At 35.6% G+C, this 25,260-nt stretch overlaps 1 protein-coding gene across 3 annotated transcripts; it reads left to right on the top strand.

Moving 5' to 3' along the window:
- Window positions 1-1,629: 1,629 nt before the first annotated feature.
- On the top strand, window positions 1,630-24,781 carry bmal1b (basic helix-loop-helix ARNT like 1b). 3 transcript variants are annotated; one of them, XM_026268421.1, is made up of 21 exons: window positions 1,630-1,743; window positions 4,826-4,890; window positions 7,083-7,147; window positions 7,678-7,825; window positions 9,116-9,136; window positions 9,430-9,498; window positions 10,873-10,911; window positions 11,984-12,010; window positions 12,119-12,276; window positions 13,039-13,118; window positions 13,206-13,298; window positions 13,400-13,517; window positions 14,597-14,746; window positions 14,838-15,084; window positions 17,972-18,078; window positions 18,168-18,318; window positions 18,393-18,481; window positions 22,997-23,093; window positions 23,198-23,294; window positions 23,377-23,470; window positions 23,554-24,781. In XM_026268421.1, the coding sequence occupies exons 4-21, from the start codon at window positions 7,686-7,688 to the stop codon at window positions 23,703-23,705; spliced, it is 1,929 nt and encodes a 642-aa protein (XP_026124206.1). In that variant the 5' UTR covers window positions 1,630-1,743; window positions 4,826-4,890; window positions 7,083-7,147; window positions 7,678-7,685; the 3' UTR covers window positions 23,706-24,781. The 3 variants fall into 3 exon arrangements, with proteins under 3 accessions (XP_026124206.1, XP_026124204.1, XP_026124205.1); XM_026268419.1 differs by lacking the exon at window positions 4,826-4,890 and having other exon boundaries at window positions 1,646-1,743; XM_026268420.1 differs by lacking the exons at window positions 4,826-4,890; window positions 9,430-9,498 and having other exon boundaries at window positions 1,646-1,743.
- The last annotated feature ends 479 nt before the right edge of the window (window positions 24,782-25,260 follow it).

Genomic DNA, 25,260 nt, shown 5'->3' with positions numbered 1-25,260 from the left:
TTTATGCAACTGACCCCTGTGGGCAACACCCTTATATACTGAAAGTCCAGGGGGAAAACAGAAATCCCAAGAGGAGTCAGCCATCCTAATGGTTCAGTCTGCCCCTAGACATATTTGAAATGTCCCACAAGGTGGACAAAAACCATCTGCAATTTTTGCAACTAGCCATTTATCCTACTATAATATTTAGCACCTAAAGTAGCCTAGAATGGAGGAGTCATTTTCTCATGCTTTAATCACACTACGTTCATTTAGCTTTAAAAGTGTAAATTAATTAGATGCGTTTACACTGTCTTTGCTGTCAACGCTGAGTTTCCTCAGTAATCCTGAACACATGTTTGTATGTGTCATAGTGTGTGACATACTGTACAGTAATACTGTGTTCATAAGATGACACTAATCCGACTGAAAGTCAGTTTAATGAATGCTTGTTGAGAAGCTTTGTTCCTGCTGAGGGCTTTCACTATTTGCACAGGCATAACTTGTATAACAGCCACCATCTCAGGACAAAATCAAAACCAATAATTACTTACTTACAAAATGTAAAAAATATATTTTTCCTTTCCTTTCACACCGAATTACTACAAACTGAATCCCCAGTGTCCTCACAGCCTAGGCTCCGTAATGGCACCAAAATGCCATTGTTATGTTTTATCGCCCTCCAGTGGTCAACATGTGTAAGTGATTGTTTGTGCTGCTGTAAAACGAGCGTCATGTGCAACAGTATAAAATGATAATAAAATGACAATTACTCATATATCATATCCAACATGAAAAAAAAAAACAGTAATTAGACATAATAACCATTACTTCTCATCTGCCTTTAATAAGTTAGGAAATTGTATATTTTTCAGTGACATTTACTTGATCTTGAACAGTTTAGATTACTATATAATTATAGATGTATTATTATTAGTAGTAGCAGTAATTTTATTACATTAATTATAGGAATTATGACGCCACAGAAGAGCACAAACGTATTTTTAATAATAGTCATACGTATATTACGTGCACACAAATCTAATAAATGGAACTTATACAAAATATATATTTATTTAATATAGCTATTATATTATTTATTCACAAATATTATTCATTTATTTCTAGCAAAAATACGCACATTTCATCATTATTTTTTTATAAATAACAATTTGAATAAATAAATAAGATTTTGTTCATATATCATATGAAGAAAAATGCCTACATAATATTAGATATAAAAGGTTAGTGACAGAGTTTCATTCATGAATGGATAGTTCATGCCAGAGTAACGTTAACTATTTTTTGTGGAATGACCCACTTAATCTCCTAAATCTAAATTTCACGTGTGAACTGTAAAACGATAACCACACGTCTGAACCTCGGATCCCTTAGTGTTTGCTTAACACAATTACTAATAATTAGCCTGACACAAAAACACAAACAAACGACGCAGCGTCGTCTCGGAATCCACCACTAGCCCTTTGTTTACTCTTGTTATAAAGCTGTAATATTTTGTCAATTTCTATTGGCTACGCTTTTTCCCCGTGTATTCCTATTGGCTCTTAGATATGTCAAGCGCTTTCTGATTGGACAAAGGAGTCGTCGCTTAGTCCACACTTCAATACCATTGGTTCAATGAGTATATTAGTTGTTCTTTACTTATTAGAGCGAGAGTAAAGTAGGTCATAGAGAATGTATACTGAACTGCCCAGAGCCGTCCATATTCTCCTGACTGTACATGTGCTTTACTGCCTTCTTCATGTAAGTAAGACATATTTGATTAATAAACACGCTGAACTGTGCTGTTTGTTGTTTATATGTAAACACGTCTTGTTAATTAATTCGCTAGTCACCGCCAGATACATTTAAGTTTTTGAAGGTCTAATAAAATTTATGATACAATTGACCTTATTTTTAAAGTACAACATTCTGTCACGGTGCTTGCAATATTAGCACGACAAAAACATCAAATTTGCTTGATAATCGCACTTTTAATTGCATGTAAGGTTAAATGAGGTCATATGTCTCGGATAGGTTAATGTGTTTATTCTGAATCATAACGCTGAGTGCAGTGAGTGCGTTATATTTCTGATGAAAATATAATGGTTTAAATAAAACCTTTAGGGCATCTTTACAAGTAAACACATTACGATGCACGTGCTTGAGTTTTGCTGCGTGAAGCACAAATGTGACCATGGACCTCAAAACCAGTCATAAGGGTCAGTTTTTCTAAATTCAGATGTATACATCATCTGAAAGTTGAATAAATAAGCTTTCCACTGATGTGTGGTTTGTTAGGAGAGGATATTTGGCCGAGATGCAACTATTTGAAAATCTGGAATCTGAGGGTGCAACAAAATCAAAACATTGAGAAAATATTGCCTTTGAAGCAGTGCAAATGCAGTTCATTGATGTGCATATTAATAATCAATAACTAAGATTGAATATATTTACAGAAGGAAGTTTACAAAATATCTTCATGGAGCATGATCTTAATATCCTAATGATTTTTGGCATAAAAGGAAAATCAATAATTTTGACATACACAATGTATTTTTGGCTAATGCTACAAATATACTCCAGCGACTTTAGACTGGTTTTGTGCTCCAGGGTCACAAATATGTCCCAGGTGTGTTGTGGCAGGACACTGTAAGCTCTCGTGACCTTTTCCTCAAGTAAACACTGAAGCTGTATCTCAAATCCAACATTATGTGGCTACCTAGGGGACATTTTATAGCCTTATTGGCGCTTTCAGCATCATTTTTCATCATTCATCATCAAGAACTGTTTGGGCAAATTTTTACCTGGGCATCACTGACAGGAACAATGCTTTTCAAGGTAGTTTATACCAGGTAACTAGCATTTTTAGGTATTACACTAAGCATTTTTGAGCTTCAGGCAAGCGCAGTTTCTGGGGATTTTGAAATTTTAGAACTGAGTTAGGTCACTTCTTAATGTCCGATGTAAAACATATAAAGCAAACTCAATAGAGAATCATTGAATTAAGAACTCAGTGGGCTGCCATTGCGTTTAACATTTAAGTTTAGCATTTTTAAGCTTTTCATTTCTTATGTTGAATACAGTTGTGGTGCAAGATTTTTTTTTAAATCGTGATTTGTTTTTCTATTGAATTCTTGTCACACTTGCAGTCTTTCTGAGTAAAGGTATACAATTTTTTTTATCATTTTTTTTTCTTACCTACCCCCTTTAAATCTTAGAGACATTTTGTTTATTTCTGTATGTCAACAAAACTTACATTCAGAGTGTGATTATGTGTGCAGTAAAGATGTTTACTTTTACATATAGGTGTGTTTGTATTGTGTATGACTATTTTATTATGCTTTTATTACTGCTATTGTAATAACAAGGAACTAACTGGGGGAAAAAAACAAAAACATAATAAACTTGTTTTCCAGAGGTACATGATATATATTTTTTCTTATCGAGTTCAGAGCAGACATGAGGATGTTTAAAACAAAGCTGCTTTATGTTCCATGGTTTTTACATGGTACTCACAGATAGTTTAATGTCCAAAACCCTGTGGTACTGTATGCTTTCAAGCTTTTTGTTGTAAAATTTCCTGAAAAATCTTCTTTGTGAAGCTTGAGCCTGAATGTTAAAATCAGACACTATAACATGTACTATTTTATTCTTTGTTATTAAAACATCTTAGAAAATAGCATAATTGTTGAAAAGTATGAAATAACACAATTTGTTACACTACTGTTCAAAAGTTTGGGGTCAGTAAGGTTTGTAAATGTTTCTAAAAGAAGTCTGTTATGATCGTCAAGGCTGCATTTGTTTTATTAATAAATATATAAAACTGTAATATTCAGAAATATTCTTTTCAGATGTTTCTATTTCAATATATTTTCCTATATTATTTATTCCAAATCTGAATTTTCTGCATCATTCATAGAAATAATTAAAGTTGCTGATTTGCTGCTCAAGACATTTATTAGGATAATAAGTGAAAAAATAAAATAAAAAATAAAATACTAGAATTCTTTAATGAATAAAATGAAAAGAAAAGTAATTATTTGAAATAGAATATCATTTTTATATTATATAATTTTATTAAATGCATCCTTGCCGAGTTAAATACAGCAGTAGCAGCAGCAACAACAACAACAACAACAACAAAACTTTTTGTTTAAATAAAGTGTATGGGGAAACTTTGGTGACTAAAAGCAGAAATGTTAAACTATTTATGTATTCATACATAGACACGATTGGTATTTGTCTTCAACAAAATTAATTAAAAATATTTTAACATTAAGCCTTTAGATCAAAATTGCAACGATTGTACGAATTGCAAATGTATTCATTTTAAGATTTAAAGATCATGGGAAACATCAGTTCAGTTATGTCTAATCGTTTGAGGAGTCGTGTACAGTAACAGTACAACAGGAAGTCTCAGCAGTTAATGGCCCTGTGAGAAAGATCTGGGTAAAGATAGAAAGACAGTGAAACGTCTTGCCCCTGATCTTAACTGATAAATGGTATAGCCTCTCGTGCTGTGAGACACCTGATTATTTGCAAGGCAGTGCTGTGACACCTGCTCACTGCATCTGTTGCTTTGGGTGTCGATGTTATGGTTAAGCAGCTTGCAGTGCAGTTTCTGTCCTCCCATGATCCTCTGCTAACTTTACAGCATGTGCACAGAACCCATCTGCTGTCCCTGCAGTCACAGACATACTCATCACCACAGCTGATACTACCAATGACTCCTCGTTCAAACAGCACAGCAGTGTGTGGAGCAACGCTGCTTTCCTAATGTTCATATGCTCTTTCTTTTTGTTTTCCCTGCCCCTGCATCTGTCTATGGCCTGTGCTCTCTCAGGTCCAGTGCCTGTTTTGTGTATTTCCGCAGAAGCCAGCGCTGTGAGGAGACAGCTGTTTTCTGAGGTATGTGTTATATTTGGATATTTGGAAGCAGTGTGTGGAATTCATGTCTCCACCAGATTTATTAAAGGCATACTTCATCCAACAATATAAGTCTGTCATTACTTACTCACCCTCAAGTCACTGAATGATTTTTGACGAATTAAATGTCAGTTTGTGTTTCATCATGCATTGTTCTGTTGCATGGCATCATATGAGCTGAAACAGAGCACATTGTGCATATCATACTTTTAAGAAGTATTAAGTATTTATTAAGTGTTAAACTACTTTTATGTTTGTTTGTTTTTTTTGTAAAATAAGATTATTTTATACTGTGAGTGTGACAATAGTTTCAGAAATGGACCCTTTAAAGTTTTCCATAATTAAAAAACAATAATAATATTTTAAATAAAAATAATATTCATTCACCTTGAACGTATAAAAAATAGAAGCTTGGACATTCCGCTAAATTTCATTTTATGTCAGCCCCAAACCAGAATATTAACGAAAAACTGAATTCGGTGAAAATACAGCTGAATTTTAAGAGAGAGAGAGAGAGAGAAAAAATAAATTATATATATATATATATATATATATATATATATATATATATATATATATATATATATATATATATATAATAGTTCATTAAAAAATTCTATTTTGTTAATAAATAGATTTTTTATGTATCTATCTTTTTTTTTTTTTAAATAAATTGCTGTGAAATATTTTCATTTCATGATTAAGTATACATGCTTTTTGATTAATAAAGTTTAATTTGACCATTAAAACCATTAAAAGAAAAATCAATCAAATATAAAAAAAATAATTTGGAAAAAAATAAAAATAAAATGGATTTCATTGGGCCCCAGTTTCCTGACAGAAATGTCATTGAGGTGCATGACTTGTAAATGTCCAGCATTCTTCAAGGTCAGACTCCAGTTCTTCTTATTACCGTTGTAAACTATTCAGTTTCCATAATCCATCTGTCACAGACTGGTCACATTATCAGTGTCCTTCTATACTTGTCTGTAAGCTTCACGTTTCACAATGCAAATGACTGGCTTGAATAGGAGCAGGTGTCAGTCTGACCTATAACTGTAAAGAGAACAGATTGTGCCAGAACATAATCGAATGTGGGCTGCTGGTGGCGTGGGGCGATCAGGGTGTTACATAGCAGGTTTAATTGGGTGTCATGGCACCCTGGATCAAGTGTCAGCTGGTGAAAAATAGGTCAAAGATAATGATGAAGTCAAAGGGGAAAAGAGAAGAGACACGACCTTAAGACAATGATATGTAATAAAAAAGACTGCATATTTCAAGATGTGTTGTTCCCTGGAAAACAGACTGTGTTGTGGTGAAAACAGCAATTTAAGAGGCGTCTATGTAATTGAGCTCAACTACAAATGTGATACTTTTCACAGAGTTTCTTTGTAATTTTTATTAATTTAATGTGTATGTGTTTTGTTGAGAATCATATTTGATACATGATAGTATTATATAGGAGAATATGGAGCTCATACGTTAGGAAGAACAAAACACTTCAGTTTTATTCAGAGGCCCAAAATTAGCACAAATATGCAGTTTGGTGCAGTTGCTGGCATTTATATAAAAGGAAGCCAAATATTGTTTTCAAAAACAATGAAATTAAAGATTAAAGTAAGATACAATTCAATTGCATTATTGTTATTTTTATAATTATTATTATTATTATATGTAATGTAAATCAATGAGATCTTTATAACATTATACCAGACTACTCACATAAAGTGCATATGCATATCATTTGTCACTCGTTGTCTCACAATAATACAGTATGTCTTAGTAAGATTGCACATTTAAATGCTTAGGTTTATGATCAAAGCTGTAGTTTTTATTGTGGGAGAAAAGCATATAGTGCAATACAATGATCGAGAGATGAACAAACAAATGTTCTTAAAAAGCCTGATGTATCGTGTGTTTACTTGATTAAAAGTATTTCAGTGCAAAAAGACACCATGACCTAAAGGTGGACATTTTTTGAATTTAACTAAAAGGTGTTTTACTTCCTAAAAAGTGTAAACTATCAGTCAGAGTCAATCGGAGTGTGTTTCTGCTCGCTTGCATCATCTAAACCCCTCTCTTGTGTCTTGTGTCTGGGTTATGAAATGCTTAAGCTCTGTAGGGTGGAGATTATACAGTAGATCCTGCTTGAGCACAACTTTCTTCTCTTGCAGAGGAGGATCTCGTCAGGCAGCTTCAGGAGATGGTGAAGGAAGAACAGCCCTCATCTCTCTCTGTGGTGAGTTTAACCCTCTTTTGTTCCTCATTTGGCAGTCACATTTGTGATCTTCACGCTCAAAAGTGACCAGACACCTAAAATTTGACCTTTTCCCCCCAGTATAGTCAATGTAACATATTTTAGTTCTATAATATTTTTGTAATTTTTGTAATATCATTTCTTCCCATTGAATATATATATATATATATATATATATATATATATATATATATATATATATATATATATATATATATATTATAAATATATATTTTTATATTACTTTTCAATTAATGCAGTATAGGGGTGGGTGAAATTAGCAAAAATTCATATCATGGTATTATACACTGTCCAGGCTATATTGATATTATATTTCAAAATGAGAAAAAAAAGGGATTGTACACAGAGCTGAAAAGTATTACTATTATTTTCTATTCTGCCATTGTTTTTCCACTGTTTGTGTTTGTGAAATTGACTTTTTTTTCTTTCTTTTTTTCACCATAACAGAATACAGTAAACGAAGGGGTTAAATGTATGTTTGTGTTTTGCAGACGGTCTAATGGCAGACCAAAGAATGGACATCTCCTCCACGATGAATGAGTTCTTGTCTCCCAGTTCCACTGATCTGATCAGCAGCTCCATGTCTGCGCCGGGCATGGACTACACCCGCAAGAGGAAGGGCAGCGTCGCAGACTATCAGTAAGAGTCCTAACAGATCCTCTAACGCTGTTCATTCACATGTGTGCTCTCATACTGAACCTCAAGCAGGATTTATGATGAGGTTCAAGGCCCAATGTCTGGAATTACACTACCTTTCAAAAAATTGGGGGGTCATTAAGGTTTTTTTCGTTGTTGTTTATTTAAAAGAAAAAATTATTTTATTTAGCAACAATGCATTACATTTATTAAATGTGACAGTAAAGACATTTATAGTGTTACACAAGATTTAAATTACAAATGCTTCTTTTAACTTGAAGAATCCTGAAAAAAAGAAAAATATAATATATATATATAATATATCAAGTTAAAAAAAAAATATATATATATATGTATGTATGTATGTATATATATATATATATATATATATATATATATATATATATATATATATAGTATTTTCCGCAGAATTATGAAGCAATATTTTATCAACATTGATAATAATGCGAAATGTATCTTTAAAAACCAAATCTTCATATTAGAGTGATTTCTGAAGGATCATGTGACGCTGAAAATTCAGCTTTGCTATCACATTTGCTATTACATTTTAAATATATTAGAAACATAATAATAATAAAAATTCAATGTAAACTGTATTTTTGATATATAAAATGCAGCTTTGGTGAGCAGAAGAGAATACTTGTAAAAATGTTAAAAAGTCTTACAGACCCCAAATGTATGAATGTTAGTGTATATTGTCCAAAAATATGTAAACAGACTTGCATCATTTTGCTTGTAAGCATCTTTTTTTTTTCATCCGTGTTCTCTTGTATCCCTCTGACATCACTCCAAAACAAACACACTAATTACAGAATGCTTTGGATGGGGAAGAAACAGTTCCACTCACATTTCCTGTTTATCTGTCACCAAGTTTATTGCTGATCAGCTATAAACCATAGACATTTACTATGTTATCATGAGTTTGCATATTTTGTAGTTTTAAAAAGTCAGTCAACCCAACAATTTAAATCCGGTTGTCATTTACTCACCTTCATGAAGCCTGTATGACTTTTTTGTTTCTTCTGTAGAACATAAAAGACATTTTGAAGAATGCTAGTAACCAGTTTCGGTTCCCATTGACTTCCATTAAAATGACTAAAAATGCAATTGTATCAATGGAAACCGAAACTGTTTAGTTACCCACATTCTTCAAAATATCTTCTATGTTCCACAGAAAGTAAGTAAATGGTGACATAATTATTTTTTGGGTGGACTGTCCCTTTAATATGAGATGACCTGAAATTGAATTTGTCAATATCTCTATTTTCACAGAATTGATGGATTTTCTTTTGAGTAAGTATCCAAACATTTCTATTACTTTCACATTACAATACTCCAGTATTCCAAAACTAATATTCCATTTCTTTTACAAAAAAATATATACCCATGGCATACAGTACCATGGTGCATGAAGAGTATAACATCTTATCATCACCACTGAAACATCACTAAACTGTCACAACTGTACCTAATTATAAGTGTGCCTTTGTTTGAGGACAGGCACATTATTTATCTGTTTAAAAAATAAAAGAAATATATGAACTTACCCCTTGTTTTTGAGAAAAATACCAATTTTATCCTCTTAGATCTGAGGCTTCATGGATGAGATTCCTCATCCAAAGCTCACAGCTCACACAGTCCACTGAGAGTGAATGGTCAGTGAGTATGGAGTATAGATGAAGTCTTGTGCAATGGTCAGACAGTCCAGTCTGTTCTTGTTTTAACACAAATGTAATCTAGCACCTTTGTTATCTGAATATTAAATTCTCACTCCATGCAAACAGAAGGAGTGCAAGGGCAAATATTGTTTACAAATATTTGCATGATATACTTTGGTGAATCAGGTGCTAAAAATATGCAAACAGCTTGTGCAAATAATCAATATCTGCACAATTTAGTTATGGTTCATTCTGGGTGAATTCACCCCTTTTAGAAGTTTATAACTCTTTTGTGGATAATAGCAGGTATTGTGTTATATGCAGCTTTTTTGTTTTGTGGTTTATTTTTAACAATCACTTGTAATGCAGGGTTTCCCATACAAGGGTTTGTAAACAAACAAAAAGTATCATCCATCAAGTAAATGTTTTTGATCATAGGGGTTCAGGATGACTTAAAACTAAAGTCTGCTCTAATAGAAAACACATAACAGTTATTTAACAAACAGGGAGGAAAAAATCTGTGGTAGATGCTATCAGTGTCAAGCCCTCAGATAAACAACGTGTACAGTTTCTTTTATTCTGGTCAGTTATGAAACAAGCCATTATGAAAGAGGCAAGCTGGAGCTGGTGGTGCGTTAAATGGGAGTTACATCATATCAAGTCATAGTATACTGCTAACTGGTAGCATATTATGAGATCCTAATCCTGCAATGACATTTAATGAGGATAAATGAATCAGATGTGCTCTTAACCTAAACATTTAATGGACTATAATGAAAATTAAGGATTTTTTTTGTAAAGAGTATTAATCATCTGGTTTTGAGAATTTTTTTCCCTTTTTATTTGCAAATCACCTTAGTAAAAAAACTGTATATTTAAAATACATTTATTTCATATTTTCAAGTTCTAGTTCAAATCTATCAACATATTTACTGACGTATCGCTTGAGACTTACTTACATAAAATTATAATTCAGCTTTCTTTGGAGTATTACTTGTGCACAATGCACATTTCTTATTATCAAGCCCCCAATGTGTTTTAATGTCACTATTGATGAAGAGTGTATGATCGGAATATTTTTGGTCTTTAAATGCAAGATATTTAAAGTGCACCTAAAGTACAAAACTAGTTGTTGCAATTTAGCAGACTTTAAGTATTCCAGATTAGAATAGAAAAAGAACAATTGCAGGGTATTTTTATTAAGTACATAAATATGTAAATGCATTTGTAGTATACTTAGCATGAAGTAAATTTATTTCAAATACGTTTTAGTATATTTACTATTCACTTGTGCAGGGTATTGTCCCATTCAAATGACTTTATGATTAGTGAACTATTTAAGCTAATGTATTGTTACTGTTGATTTCTAAGGGACAGTATGGACATAGACACGGACAAACAACTTGGAAGGTAAATTATTTTATCTATCATGAAAATACAGCATAAATGACTACTGAAAATGCTTCTCTTTCAGACTTTCCGTATTTTCCAGACTATAAGTCACACTTTTTTTCATAGTTTGGCTGGTCCTGCGACTTATAGTCAGGTGTGACTTATTTATCAAAATTAATTTGACATGAACCAAGAGAAATTAACCAAGAGAAAACATTATCGTCTCCAGCCGCGAGAGGGCGCTCTATGCTGCTCAGTGCTCCTGTAGCATACACTGAAGATTCAGTGATTCAGGGATTCAGTGAAGTGGAATAAGATCTCGGGAGCTTGGTGAATAAATTAATATTTCAGTTAACAGTTTTCAGTTGTTTTCAGTGTAGGCTACAGGAGCACTGAGCAGCATAGAGCACCCTCTCGTGGCTGGAGATGGTAATGTTTTCTCTTGGTTCTTGGTTCTAAATAAATGCGACTTAATAGTCCACTGCGACTAATATATGTTTTTTTCCTCGTCATGACATATTTTTGGACTGATGCGACTTATACTCAGGTGTGACTTATAGTCCGAAAAATACGGTATTTAAAAATCCAGTTTGTAGTTTATGTACTATGTAGTTTGTGGCATTTTGCTTTAGGGAGAATTTGGTAGCACTTTATTTTACAGTCCTGTTCCCCATGTACATACTATGTACTTATTCTAGTAATTACAATAGCTATGTAATAACTAGATACTAACCCTGAATCTACCCCTAAACCTTATTCTACCCCATGTAGTTACCTTGTATTACCAGAACTTTCTTAGATAAATACACTGTAAGTACACTATAAGTACATGTAAGTACACGTTCTGTAAAATAAAGAGCAACCGAGAATTTTAAACATTTCCTGTTCATTTTGACATTTCTTGGTTTAAAGTCTTTCAAAATCTTTAAACCTTGTTCATTTTAGATTTTAAATCCCATATTTTCAGAGATTAATAATATGATTAATTCTCCTGTAACTGGATCTGTTTATGTAGGTTCTGGTGTTTATACTTAGCCTACATTATTTATTATTTCTCAGATGTTCTTTTTTCTAAATTTTCTCTCAACAGGGCCGATCAGCAGATTAAGAATTCAAGGTGCAGTGTTTTCTATTTTTTTAATTAGAGGATAGATCATATTCTGCTGTAGATCCTATGCCTTTTCTTCCAATTGTAACATTATTTTGGACTCTTGGTTGTCAACAGGGAAGCTCACAGTCAGATTGAGAAGAGACGCAGAGACAAGTTGAATGGATTTATTGATGAGTTGGCTTCATTATTGCCTACCTGCAATGCCATGTCACGCAAGCTGGACAAACACACGGTGCTGCGCATGGCGGTCCAGCACATGAAAACACTTCGAGGTGACATTCAGCTGGCTATTTATATGTAATCTTTTTTTTGTATTTCAAGTGATTTTATAGCTGAGTTTTCCTAAAATATGACATCTACATTGCATTTTTATTTTATTCACAAACATTGTACTTCCAATATTGGTTTCTAAACAGACTAATTGATCAATCTGTGCATTCCTTTTGAAAAGCTTAAATAAGCATATGCATTAAATTAATATTTGGAATAGATCATTATATTTATGTTAATGTATTTATGTGTTATTCTTAATGAATATATTGGTTTTACTGAGGTACTGTAGTCCAGAGTAGTACTGTAGTTCCATTGTGCAAAATTACATAAAACAAATATCAGTTAAAAAAACATAATATAATTTACAAAAACAATCAGTATTGGTTGGTGAATCTTTTAAGGAGCCATGGTGATGGTAAAAAAGTTTCCATTTTTTTTTAAACTTGTTATGGAAATGATATGAATAGAGTGGTAATATTAACTATATTCCAATGCTTTTGTAAGCGAGTTCCCTGGTGAACGCAAAAGATTATCAAGATAAAGAAACGTTTCATGGTGGAAAGCAAACATTTTGTTGATTAATGCAAAAGCATATAATATAGTTTTTCCTCCCATCATTTTTTTTCTGTCACCTTAATTCATATACCTGAAATTATGGTTTTATTATCTGGTGTACAAATACTCAAAAAAAAATACTTGTACATATGCTTATTTTTTATTTGATATGTATATGTATATATTATATTATACTGTCTTTTTAGGTGCTGCAAACCCTTACACTGAAGCTAACTACAAGCCAGCATTTTTATCAGATGATGAGCTGAAGCATTTAATATTAAGGGTAGGTGAGCTTAAGAAACGTCCTTTTGTGCTATGCTGAGTTACAAACCCTGGCCGTGACTCACTGGTGATTCACTCTTTATCTCAGGCTGCTGATGGATTTCTGTTCGTGGTGGGCTGTGATCGGGGAAAGATCCTTTTTGTGTCAGAGTCTGTCTACAAAATTTTAAATTACAGTCAGGTAAGGGCTTCTAAAGCTACGATGATTCACCACTCTGCCTATACGGATCATCAGACTGTGAAGTGACTCACTATATTGACTGCTTTCTCTCCATCTTACAGAATGACCTGATTGGTCAGAGTTTGTTTGATTATTTGCATCCTAAAGACATTGCAAAAGTCAAAGAGCAGCTCTCGTCATCTGACACAGCCCCACGCGAAAGACTCATCGATGCTAAAAGTAAGTTAGCACCTGCTTAAAAAAACACCATTATTCAGACAACCATTAAAGGAACACCTACTTTTTTTGAAAAGAGGCTCATTTTCCAACTCCCTTAGAGTTAAACAGTTGAGTTTTACCATTTTCAAATCCATTCAGCCTACCTCCAGGTCTGGTGGTAGCACTTTTACATTAACATCTATACTATACTCTCATTCTGGTGTAATAATCAACGAACATTGCTGCTGTACCCAGGAGTGTAGCAGGCACATTATATTATGCAGCGCCTGAAAATAGTCCCCAGCTAGTTTGTGTAGTTGCAGCAATAGCAGAGTTGGTGGGGACTATTTTCTGCGTAATATCACTGCAACTTCTGCACCCATGGTACAGCAGCAAAGTTATTTGATTATTATGCCAGAATGAGAGTATAGTTCCTAGCAATATCGGCCTAGAAAATCACAACTTTTAATTTTTCGTCAGTCTTAGTACACAATGTAACTACAGAAGAGTAAAGTTTTAAATAGGAAAAATATGGAAACTCTTTGATCATTTTTGAGCGAGATGCTTATGGTCTAATCAGATTCAATGATCTATGCTAAGCTAAGCTAAAAGTGCTACTGCCAGACCTGGAGATCGGCTGAATGGATTCCGAAATGGTAAAACTCAACTGTTAAACTCTAGGGGAGTTGGAAAATTAGCCTATTTTCAAAAAAGGTGGAGTGTTCCTTTAAAGGCTGAAATACCATGCATGACTTTTGAAATTGTAACATTTAGTATTGTCCTTTTTTGGCATTATACCAATTTCCAACTTTGTAAATGGTTAAATACTGGCCCTTAAACAGTAAAGATGATGTCTACCAGACTTACAAGTCATTCCAAACACAAAAAACTCACACAGAAACATGCACCATGTTTCACAATCTTTTGACTCCGATTGACTAAAATCTGCAGACTGACTCTGACTTTCAGCAGTTAACATCGACTACTCCAGACAGCACATTGGGACAAAAATCTTGGGGCAAAAAGTAGTGTATACCAGCCTTTAATCACATACGTTGCATTGTTTTTTGAGCTTATCTGACTTATCTGACATTTCTCAGCTGGGCTGCCAGTCAGGACAGACATCGCCCCTTGTCCCTCCAGACTGTGCTCGGGAGCCCGCCGCTCCTTCTTCTGCAGAATGAAGTGCAACAGGCCCCTTGTCAAAATGGAGGACAACGATTATTCCTCAACTTGCTCCAAAAAGAAAGGTAAATCAGCCACTTTGCGTATTGTAAAATATATAGATATATTAAAAAAAGTTTTATCGCCATAACTGTTGCTCTCTATTACTCTCTGCAGCCGATCGCAAGAGCTTCTGCACCATCCACAGCACGGGCTATCTGAAGAGCTGGCCGCCCACAAAGATGGGCTTGGATGAAGACAATGAGCCTGATAATGAAGGCTGTAATCTCAGCTGCTTAGTGGCCATTGGCCGATTACATCCTCATATTGTTCCACAACCCATGAACGGACAAATCCGGGTGAAGCCCACAGAGTATGTCTCGCGCCATGCCATTGATGGGAAGTTTGTCTTTGTGGACCAAAGGTAAGTAGTGACCACTGGGTGCCCTGAAATGCAGTTGCAGTTTGAAGGTGCAGAACATTTACAATTTATTGAGCAAAATCCAGGCAATGTCAGTGAAAATCAACACAACAAAGTACAGTATTTTACCTGAAAAAATTCAAGTTTGGTCAGATTCATAATTTAACAAGCAAAACGAAAGATCCGCGATGGATGAGACACTCATTCTGAGAGTGTTTACTCTCCACAGATTAAAATTATAACATTTTCCAGTAATAGGTGGTTTGGAAAGTAGTTATTTTATGGTTGGTTAATTTTGCTAGCTGGCAAGAACGTTAACGGAAAATGTGACCACACCTTAACTTGCTTAAACAACGCCAGTGCACTATAACATACGACATGCTTGTATAGTATCATATAATTTTCCAGATTCAGAATTACATAATTATTGTAAGCAAACATGTTAAGTAAAATTGATAATTGTTTGGGATATGTTTGTCTTGTCTACTGATCTGGGATCAAATGCTTGGTATCCATGCTGGCCTCATGACCAATCTTCATGTTAGCGTGACAGCTTATTTAGTTTCGTGAGCACAATGCAGATCAATATCCAAATATAGCCATGGATAAATGGTTCAGATTTACATAAAGTCACGGCCTGGCTAGAAGTGGAAATCTAGGGCACACAATGCACCTAATAATACACTGTGACAAAGGCACTGCTTGGCTATTATATGTCAGCTTTCTCTGGAGTCTTGATATTTGTGAATGTGGTCTTAAAGTTATGATGAAACCGAAGTACCGACAGACATAAGTACCGTATAGTGATGTACTGTTAAAGGGGTCAAATGACGTTGCTAAAAAGAATATTATTTTGTGTGTTTGGTGTAATCCAATGTGTTAAACGCATGTTCACATCAGGATGAATATCGTGTACTATTATCACCAACGTTTAACGCCTTGGGACTAAACAAAGGGTGCCAATCTGAGTGTGCACATAATCTGAGTTTAACGACTCTGGCTCGTTTTGTTTGGTTTGACGTGCTGCATTAAAAACTGTCCAACCAATTAAATTGCTGCTTTTGTTCATGTGACTGGAGCTGCTGAAGTTACATTAAAACACTACTTGGTGACGATCAAGTACAAAATGGTCTTACCAAGCAAACTTGATACCAAGCGATGAAGAGGAAGTAAGCAGACCAAGAAGATCGAGGCAAGATGAATGTAGAGCTGCTGGTCTCATTGGTGTCTGAACACAAAGGGCTTTATAACAAATGCTACAGAAATCTCGATAAGAGAGAGCTGTAAGGGAGAGGAATTGCAGATCAAATAGTATTTGATATCTACCAGGATGTTTCTATTTTTAGTTATATCTAATGTCAGGGAGTGAATTTACACGTTCACTCAGCTCATCACCAGTGAAAATCCCTTAGGTATGAACCATAGACTGTAAAAAACATGGACATAGTGTCCATGACATCACCCATATGTTTCTGAAGAGCGTTTTTGACGCCAAAAAGTGGGTGGAGGCAGCCATCGCCATCTTGAGGCTTAAGGTTAAAAAATATATATATTATTTTCCACAAACTTTTGTTTCTTCTCTGTGCCTTGCCTTTCTGAAAACCATCACTTTTTATAAAGCTCATCGCTCTGAAAAGCGCGGTGTGCTCTGATTGGCCATCTGTCCAGTGCGCTGTGATTGGCTGAATACCTCAAGCATGTAAAGGATATGTTACGCCCCTTTCCATATTTGGAAACACACAGCCTTTCCCCAACACTGTGGCGGTGGCAACAATACTACAGCGAGAATAAAAGTATGCCTTCTTGCAAATACATTTAGGCGGCGTTACACAAATGCCAACACAGTGTCGTAGATATGAGGGACCGTGTTTAAATTAGGCATTTAAGCGATGCATGGATGAGTCTTAACTTCTAAAAAGTATATCTCTTTGGGATAGTCTTTGCAACTTTACAGATGTTATACATGCACAAACAGCTTGTAACACTCAAAGACAAAAAGAAAATCTTGAAATTGCATTGTATGACCTGTTTAAACACACAGTTTTTGCTTATCCGAAAAGAAAGCATGTAGGACAGTGACTTGTTATCCATCTGTTGAGAAATGTTGCACTCAAAAGTAGAAGCAGATTTAAGGGTTAGTTCACCCAAAAATAAAAATTACGTCATTAATGACTCACCCTCATGTCGTTCCAAACCCATGAGACCTTCGGAACACAGTTTAAGATATTTTAGATTTAGTCCGAGAGCTCTCAGTCCCTCCATTGAAGCTGTGTGTACGGTCTACTGTCCATGTCCAGAAAGGTAAGAAAAACATCATCAAAATAGTCAGAGGGTCAGTTAAACATTTTGAAGCATCCCAAATACATTTTGGTCCAAAAATAGCAAAAACTACGACTTTATTCAGCATTGTCTTGTCTTCTGGGTCTGTTGTGAGCTCGTTCACTGCAGTGTAGTGATATCCGGTTCACGAACGAATCAGTCGATGTAACCGGATCTTCTTGAACCAGTTCAACAAATCAAACTGAATCGTTTGAAACGGTTTGTGTCTCCAATACGCATTAATCCACAAATGACTTAAGCGGTTAACTTTTTTAATGTGGCTGACACTCCCTCTGAGTTCAAACAAACCAATATCCCGGAGTAATTCATTTACTCAAACAGTACACGGACTGAACTGCTGTGAAGAGAAAATGGAGGGACTGAGAGCTCTCGGACTAAATCTAAAATATCTTAAACTGTGTTCCGAAGATAAACGGAGGTCTCATGGGTTTGGAACGACATGAGGGTGAGTAATTAATGACATAATTTTTATTTTTGGGTGAACTAACCCTTTAATGTGACCTTGCAGTAGCTGTAATTTAAATACTTATTTTTTTTATTTTTTTTTTAGGGCCACAGCCATTCTTGCTTATCTACCTCAAGAGCTGCTGGGCACGTCATTCTATGAGTATTTCCATCAGGATGACATCGGACATCTTGCTGAATGCCACAGACAAGGTACTTTAGAGAAATGCTCTCCATAAAGTGTAGCATGCATGGCCAGATTTCTGTGGCTGACCTCACAATCTGTATTTCTCCGTTTACAGTGCTGCAGATGAGAGAGAAGATCAACACCAACTGTTACAAGTTCAAGATTAAAGATGGCTCTGTTATAACTTTAAGAAGTCGCTGGTTCAGTTTCATGAACCCTTGGACCAAAGAAGTAGAATACATTGTTTCAACTAATACAGTTGTCTCGTAAGTGCACAAAATCTCTAGTGATACAATGCGTTGTTGGTTTGGTTTAGTAACTTGAATGGCTGTGTTATCAGAGGCAGTTCTCTTGATGGAGCAGAGCCTGGTTATCCTCAGCTCACTGCCTCCCCTCATAGCATGGACAGTGTCCTTACAGCTGGTGACGGTAGGCAGATCTCATTTACTCTTCACATCCTAAAACAACAGATAAACTAGTGACTGTTAAAGCATGTCCTAACCAGACACAAGAAATTACCTGTGACAAGTCATTTTTCAGTTCAACATCACAGCCAATCAGAAGACCTATTTAATTGTAGAATTTTGGGATTTTGAACCAATAGGATTTCACTGTTTGGGTTTACCCAGATAATACAGGACAAAACAATATAAAGAATGACATTTCTTCCCTAAAACCCCACCCTTTTTTTTTTGGCATTATTAAAAATGATATTAAACAGAAAGAAATTGCCTAAATGGGGTGTCATTATGTTTATCACATTTAAACCACATATTTCCTCTAAATTCTTAATTCTTAAAAAATATATATTGAAGAAATTAATGTTTTCATCATATATTTCAGTCTTTGATTCACTGGTTCAACAAATACTACCTTCATGTATGTTTACATGAATTGAAGGAAAATTGCAAAAAGAGCCTTTGGAAATGTGGGGCACTATTAAGTACAAAATAAAGCACCATATGGAACTACGGGGCACAATTAAGCACAAAATAAAATTATAATCGTAATATTATTGCTTTAAATTCAAATTTAAATATTAACTTCTTTCTCACCCCAAACATTTGAATGAAAAATGTATCACAACATTAATAAAAATAAACGATCCTTGAAAACGATTCTCATCAAATCAGAATATTATAATGATTTCTGAAGGATCATGTGACACTGAAGACGAGAGAATGAAGCTGAAAATTCAGCTTTGTCATAACAGAAATAAATTATATTTTATAATATATTAAAATATAAAACAAGGTCACACTTTATTTTATGGTCTAATTCTCTCATTATTAAAATGAACATTTCTTAAACTATCCCTTATATTAAAAAAACATTTACTAAAACTTTTGCCTCAATAAACTTTTAAAGGGATAGTTGAAAATTTGATGTTTACCTGCTTACCCCGAGGGCATCCAATGGCGCTTTTCCTCTGCATGGTACGGCATGGGACGGTTCACTTTTGGGGGTTTTTCCACAGGGTACAGTACCTAGTACCTGGTACTTTTTTGGTTGAAGTTCCAAGTGAACCGTACCATTACCAAAATGTGACGTGTAAACTCTACTGATTGGCTGGAGGGAATCGTCACTACCTGCGTCACTGAACTTGTGACACAAACACAACAGAACCACTACATTTAAATCAGCACAGCCAGCGAAGAATCGAATGCAACAGTCTTTTTTTAACAACCCAAAAGTTTTTTTGTCTGTTGCGGAAGTACAGACATTCCTCTCGTATAGCAGAGGAGCAGATCCAGCGAGAGCTTGATGGGGCGACACAGATTGAAAAAGTCGCGGCACTAGAGGCGGCACAACAATAACGACATGTGAATAATCCTGCCCCCACTCTAAAGCAGTACTAAACTTCAGTGGAAACGCAAACTGTGCCGTACTGAGCCGAGTTCTACTATGCAGTGGAAAAGCGCAGTAAGATGTAGGTGACTTTGTTTCTTCAGTAGAACACAAAGATTTTTAACTCAAACTGTTGCAGTCTGTCAGTCATATAATGGAAGTGGATGGGAATCACGGCTTTGAGAGTCAAAAAACCCACAAACAAAAAACACAAACAAACCAAATTAAACTCATTAGGCTCATGATGATACATTGATTTGTAAAGACACGAAACGATAGGTCTGTGCAAGAAACCGCTAGCTATCTCTTAAATGGATGGTCCATTTGAGAGATAGGTGGTGGTAATGCACTTTAGGGCTGAAACGATTAGTCAACATTATCGACAATGCTTCAATAAATAAGTGTCAACAAATATTTTTGCTGTCGAGTAATCGTTTTATGTCATATAACCTAATGTAAGAGCTTGCAATAACGCGGTTTGACCAGTGTGGCATTGTATCGCAAGACTGTAATTCAGCTCTCCTAATGCAATTCAAGAGAAGAAGACGCAGTGGCAGCCCTTCAGAGCAAAGGCAGCCAAATCTGAGGCTGCTGAGCGGCGTTTGGATGAATATGTAAAAGTATACTGCATGCTTTCCTCTTAATAACAAAATAAACACATCAAAAACTGACAGCGGTGAGAAGGCAGCAGTTTGAAACGCATCTGATTAAAGAGATGTGGATGTTTGCACAAGCTCTGTAACATAAGTTCAGTACTCTAGTGGAGTTCAATCACACCATGTTTATTTATTTAGTACTTTATGCAATAGAAAGCTTTAAATCAAGCAGCTTTACAGTATTATTAAACTTGAAAAACCAGAGTCAGTGTCACTTTCAGTTAGAACTATAACTTGATTTTCTGTTATAAAGCAGCTCTCAAGTGTGGAAATAAAATATTTATATTAGTGGGGGAAAAAAATATTTCTTTATAGTTATAGTTTGGTTTGCAGAGATCAAAGTTTGATCTAGAGACCTGCGTGGGAGGGATTTTTCCGTCCCGCTCCCACCCGCTCCCAAAAGATTTTCTCCCACTCCCACCCGCAAACAATCAAGTATCGTCCTGCTCCCACCTGCAAAATCCCGCGGGTAAACGTATAAGTATTTTTTTTTTGGCAGATTTTTAAGAATCAGTTGCAGTAAATTTATTTCAAAATTACAATCCATATACAGCTATGATCAGCTGTTCCTTCATCTTGGCTGAGCTTTCAACGTTGTTACGGGAAAGGATGAAACTGATTGGTTAGTCCTCATCACATGACCTGCGGTACGCTTGAGGCTCTCTGAAAAGTTGAGATCTTTTTAACTCGATGCGGCGCGGACGCTTGGAAAAAAACGACCGCGTCGCACTGCGTTGCTTCCATTATGAGGGCGCATACCGCGTGCCTAGATTGGAAATAACGTACTTGTGCACGCAAAAGACGCAATATGTGAACGGCCCCTCAGTCATTTGTAGATTAATGCGTATTGGAGACACAAACCGTTTAAAACGATTCAGTTCGATTTGGTGAACTGGTTAAAAAGATCCAGTTACATCGAGTTATTCATTCACGAACCGGATATCACAAACTGCTGTGTTTTGAACTCACAACAGACATGGAAGAGAAGACAATTTACTTGTATAAAGTCGTAGTTTTTGCTATTTTTGGACCAAAATGTATTTTCGATGCTTAAAAAAATTCTATCTGACCCTCTGATGTCACATGGACTACTTTGATGATGTTTTTCTTACCTTTCTGGACCGTACAGTATACCATGCACACAGTTACAATGGAGGGACTGAGAGCTCTCAGACTAAATCTAAAATATCTTAAACTGTGTTCCGAAGATAAACAGAGGTCTCAAAGGTTTGGAACGACATGAGGGTGAGTTATTAATGACATAATTTTGATATTGGGTGAACAAACCCTTTAATGTGCCCATGCAGGAATAGCATGTCATTCACTGTTGAGAGCTTCAGTTTAATCCGTCTCTGCTCCAGTATGTGACCGCAAATACTGAAAGCCCTCTCCGATGGTGTGCTAGCTGGAATGCAAAGTACATGGCGTGTGTGCTTTTGTGCTTCTAATCCATCCAACTTGACCTTTAAATATCTCACTATTTCGGAATCGAATTATACATCGCTGTCTATGGTATCATCAGCATCCTCCCATTCCGCAAAGTCTATTTTATTTTATTATAAATAAAGGTTTATTTGTTTCTAGTTAATTTATTTTGTTAGATATTTCCACTTTGCAGGAGTCCCGCAAATAATTTAATTTTCAATGAATCTCTACTTATTAATCAGCAAAATAATCAATTAGTCGATTAATCGTTCTAATAATCTTTAGATTAATCGATTATCAGAATAATTATTGTTGCATCCCTAATGCACTTATAAGTCTACAATCTGCCATAAAGCAAGAAGAAGTAGAAGAGTTGTGATGCGCTGGCTGTTGAGAATGCACACAGGACAGTTCGGACATTGAGGTGAATCAGAGGTAAAAAACGATACAAATACTGTTCAGTTTCTTGCACAAACCGACTGTTTTGTGTCTTTACACATCAGTGTATAGTCACGAGCCACAGGGTTTCATTTGGTTTTGTTTGTATATGTTTTATGACTCTCAAACCCGTGTTTCCAATCCACTTACATTATATGACTGACAGACTGCTACGTTTTGATTTAAAAATCTCTGTTTGTTTTCTACTGAAGGAACAAAGTCACCTTCATATTGCATGCCCTGGGGGGTATTCAGATTAACATAACATTTTCATTTTTGGGTGAACTATGCTTTAATTTGCTGCTTATTAATAGTTAGTAAGGTAGTTGTTAAGTTTAGGTGTTGAGTAGGATTAGGCATGTGCAATATGGTCATGCAGAATATGTGCTTTATAATATTAATAAACAGCCAATATGTTAATAATAGGCAAGTGTTACCAAAAACAATACTGTTTGGCAGTATTTACTGTATTCTTGATCGAATGAATGCAGCCTTGTAGAGCATAAGAGACCGCTTTCAATAACATTAACAATCCTTTAATACTATTTTGGTGTCCTTTTTAAATGTTCTTATACAGGCTCAGGGAAAACTGTCCCTGGAATCCCTGGAGGCACAAGACCCGGGGCAGGAAAGATCGGCCGCATGATCGCTGAGGAAGTGATGGAGATACAAAGGTGAGCTGATCGGTTTACACAGTTCAAGTCGCAATAATCTGAAATCAAGTCATGATCTTGGTGACATTGCAGTTGGTTTTATCTGTTATTGATATGATTGACAGGATGAGAGGCTCATCTCCCTCTAGTTTTGGCTCAAGTCCCCTCAGCATCTCCAACAGCACACCCCCTCCTGACACATCCTCACCGGCGGGCAGGAAGGTAACGTTTGTTCATATAACGTTACATTAATGTGATAATATATTAATCTCACAGCATCTGATTTTCCCCCCGAACTGCTCAGATTTCAAATGGTGGAAGTCTAGACATTCCTTCAGCAGGGATGGTGTCGGGTCAGGACAGCATAGGATATCCTTACTCTAACAGCTCGATTTTAAGTAAGTTTTAAAGGTGGTCTGATCACCGATTGGTCAGTGTTGCTTTTGAGCAGTTCACAACACTTTTCTTCTCTGATCTGCAGGTGATCAATCACACATCTGCATTGGTGACATCATGGACGAGCCGGGCTCCAGCAGCGATGAGGCTGCCATGGCCATCGTCATGAGTCTGCTGGAGGCGGACGCAGGTCTGGGAGGTCCCGTGGACTTCAGTGACCTGCCCTGGCCGCTGTGAGGGCCTTGAAGGAAACCTTCACCCAGTCCTATCAGAGTACAACATCAGTCCATCTCACTCCTGTTCAAACCAGCCATGACCCTGACAGTCAACGCATGCGGACATTTTTTTTTATTATTATTTGTTGGTGACGTTACATTTGTTTTTGACCCGGTGCCTCAGGTAGCTCCACCCACAGCATAATCTCATTGGTCCACAGCCTCATTCTACAACCGTGTCCAGTTTCAGTTTCATTGAGGACAAAAGATTTTATAGCACCTGGTCGGGACACAATATTAGATCCCTCAACATTACAACAGTCATTATTAGTACTGGTATGGTGTATAAGGGCATTGTTTCAGTTCACGGAATGTCAACTAAATACCACAAACCCTGTGGGGCTTATTTTTATTTTTAGATATATCCACCTCAGCATTTCTAATCTTTATTGTGTTTCTGCATGTTTGCTTAATAAAAATCAAATGTGTATCATAGATATGTGTATTCTAACATGTAAAAGTATTTTATCTGAATGATTGGACTGAACCGAAAAGGAGACAATATACTTAAAAAAAAAAAAAAAGTATATATATATATATATATATACACATTTCTTTCACTTTACGTTGTTTTTTTCTTCGTACCCATGATTCGCGTAGAAATTGAAGTTTTTTTAGTCTTTCCAACTGAAAAGGTTTGAAGTTGAGGCCCAGCTTATCATATTTTCATAACTTTAAAAAAATGCTGATCTAGCAGTTGATTATTAAATGAACTTCAGTACAGTATATAGTAAATGCTACATTTAAGGTTTAGCAAGTATTTTAACTATAGTGCTCGATCACTGTTTGTTGTGTACTAAGTGCACCATGGTGTCAGGTGCTACACTGCACTGGCACATTACAGTAACTTGGCTCAGCCTAATTGTCTCGAGTTTTATGTAACAGGTATTTTACCATTTATTTATGTTTTTGTGTTTCAATGACTTTCAGAGAGTTATATCTGCACAATAATTAATTCCTTTACCTGTCCAACCAAAACAGAAACACTTTGGGGATGATTACTAAGGATTTTCTCCAACATAAAACATTTCACCTTGTGTATGCTATTGTTTTTTTTGTCTTTGGCCATACAGGTACTGATTCCCCCATTGTCTCCATTGGTAAAGCATGAAATTACACTCACTGGCTACTTTATAAGGTACACCTATACCTATGCCTCCATTCGTCCTGGCATAGATTTAAGGTGCCACAAACGTTCCACTAAGATTTTAGATTTCTATTGACATGATATCATCACACAGTTGATGCAGATGTGTTGCCTGCACATCGATCATGTGAATCTCCCATTCGGGTGCTCTACTGGATTGAGATCTGGTGACTGGTGAAGCCATTTGAGAACAATTAACTCATTGTCGTGTTCAAGAAGCCAGTTTGATATGATGTCTGGCATCAACAAGGCACAGAACTGCAGGTTATTGGATGTGTTCACTTTTTTTGGATTATACTCTGTAAACCTTAAAGATGGCTGTGCATGAAAATCCCAGTAGATCAGGAGTTTCTGTAATACTCAGACCAGG

The sequence above is a fragment of the Carassius auratus genome, chromosome 7, assembly GCF_003368295.1.
Source record: "Carassius auratus strain Wakin chromosome 7, ASM336829v1, whole genome shotgun sequence".
Taxonomy (NCBI): domain Eukaryota; kingdom Metazoa; phylum Chordata; class Actinopteri; order Cypriniformes; family Cyprinidae; genus Carassius; species Carassius auratus.
The sequence above is the reverse complement of the archived record's forward strand: the minus strand, read 5'-3'. Positions and strand labels throughout refer to the sequence as shown.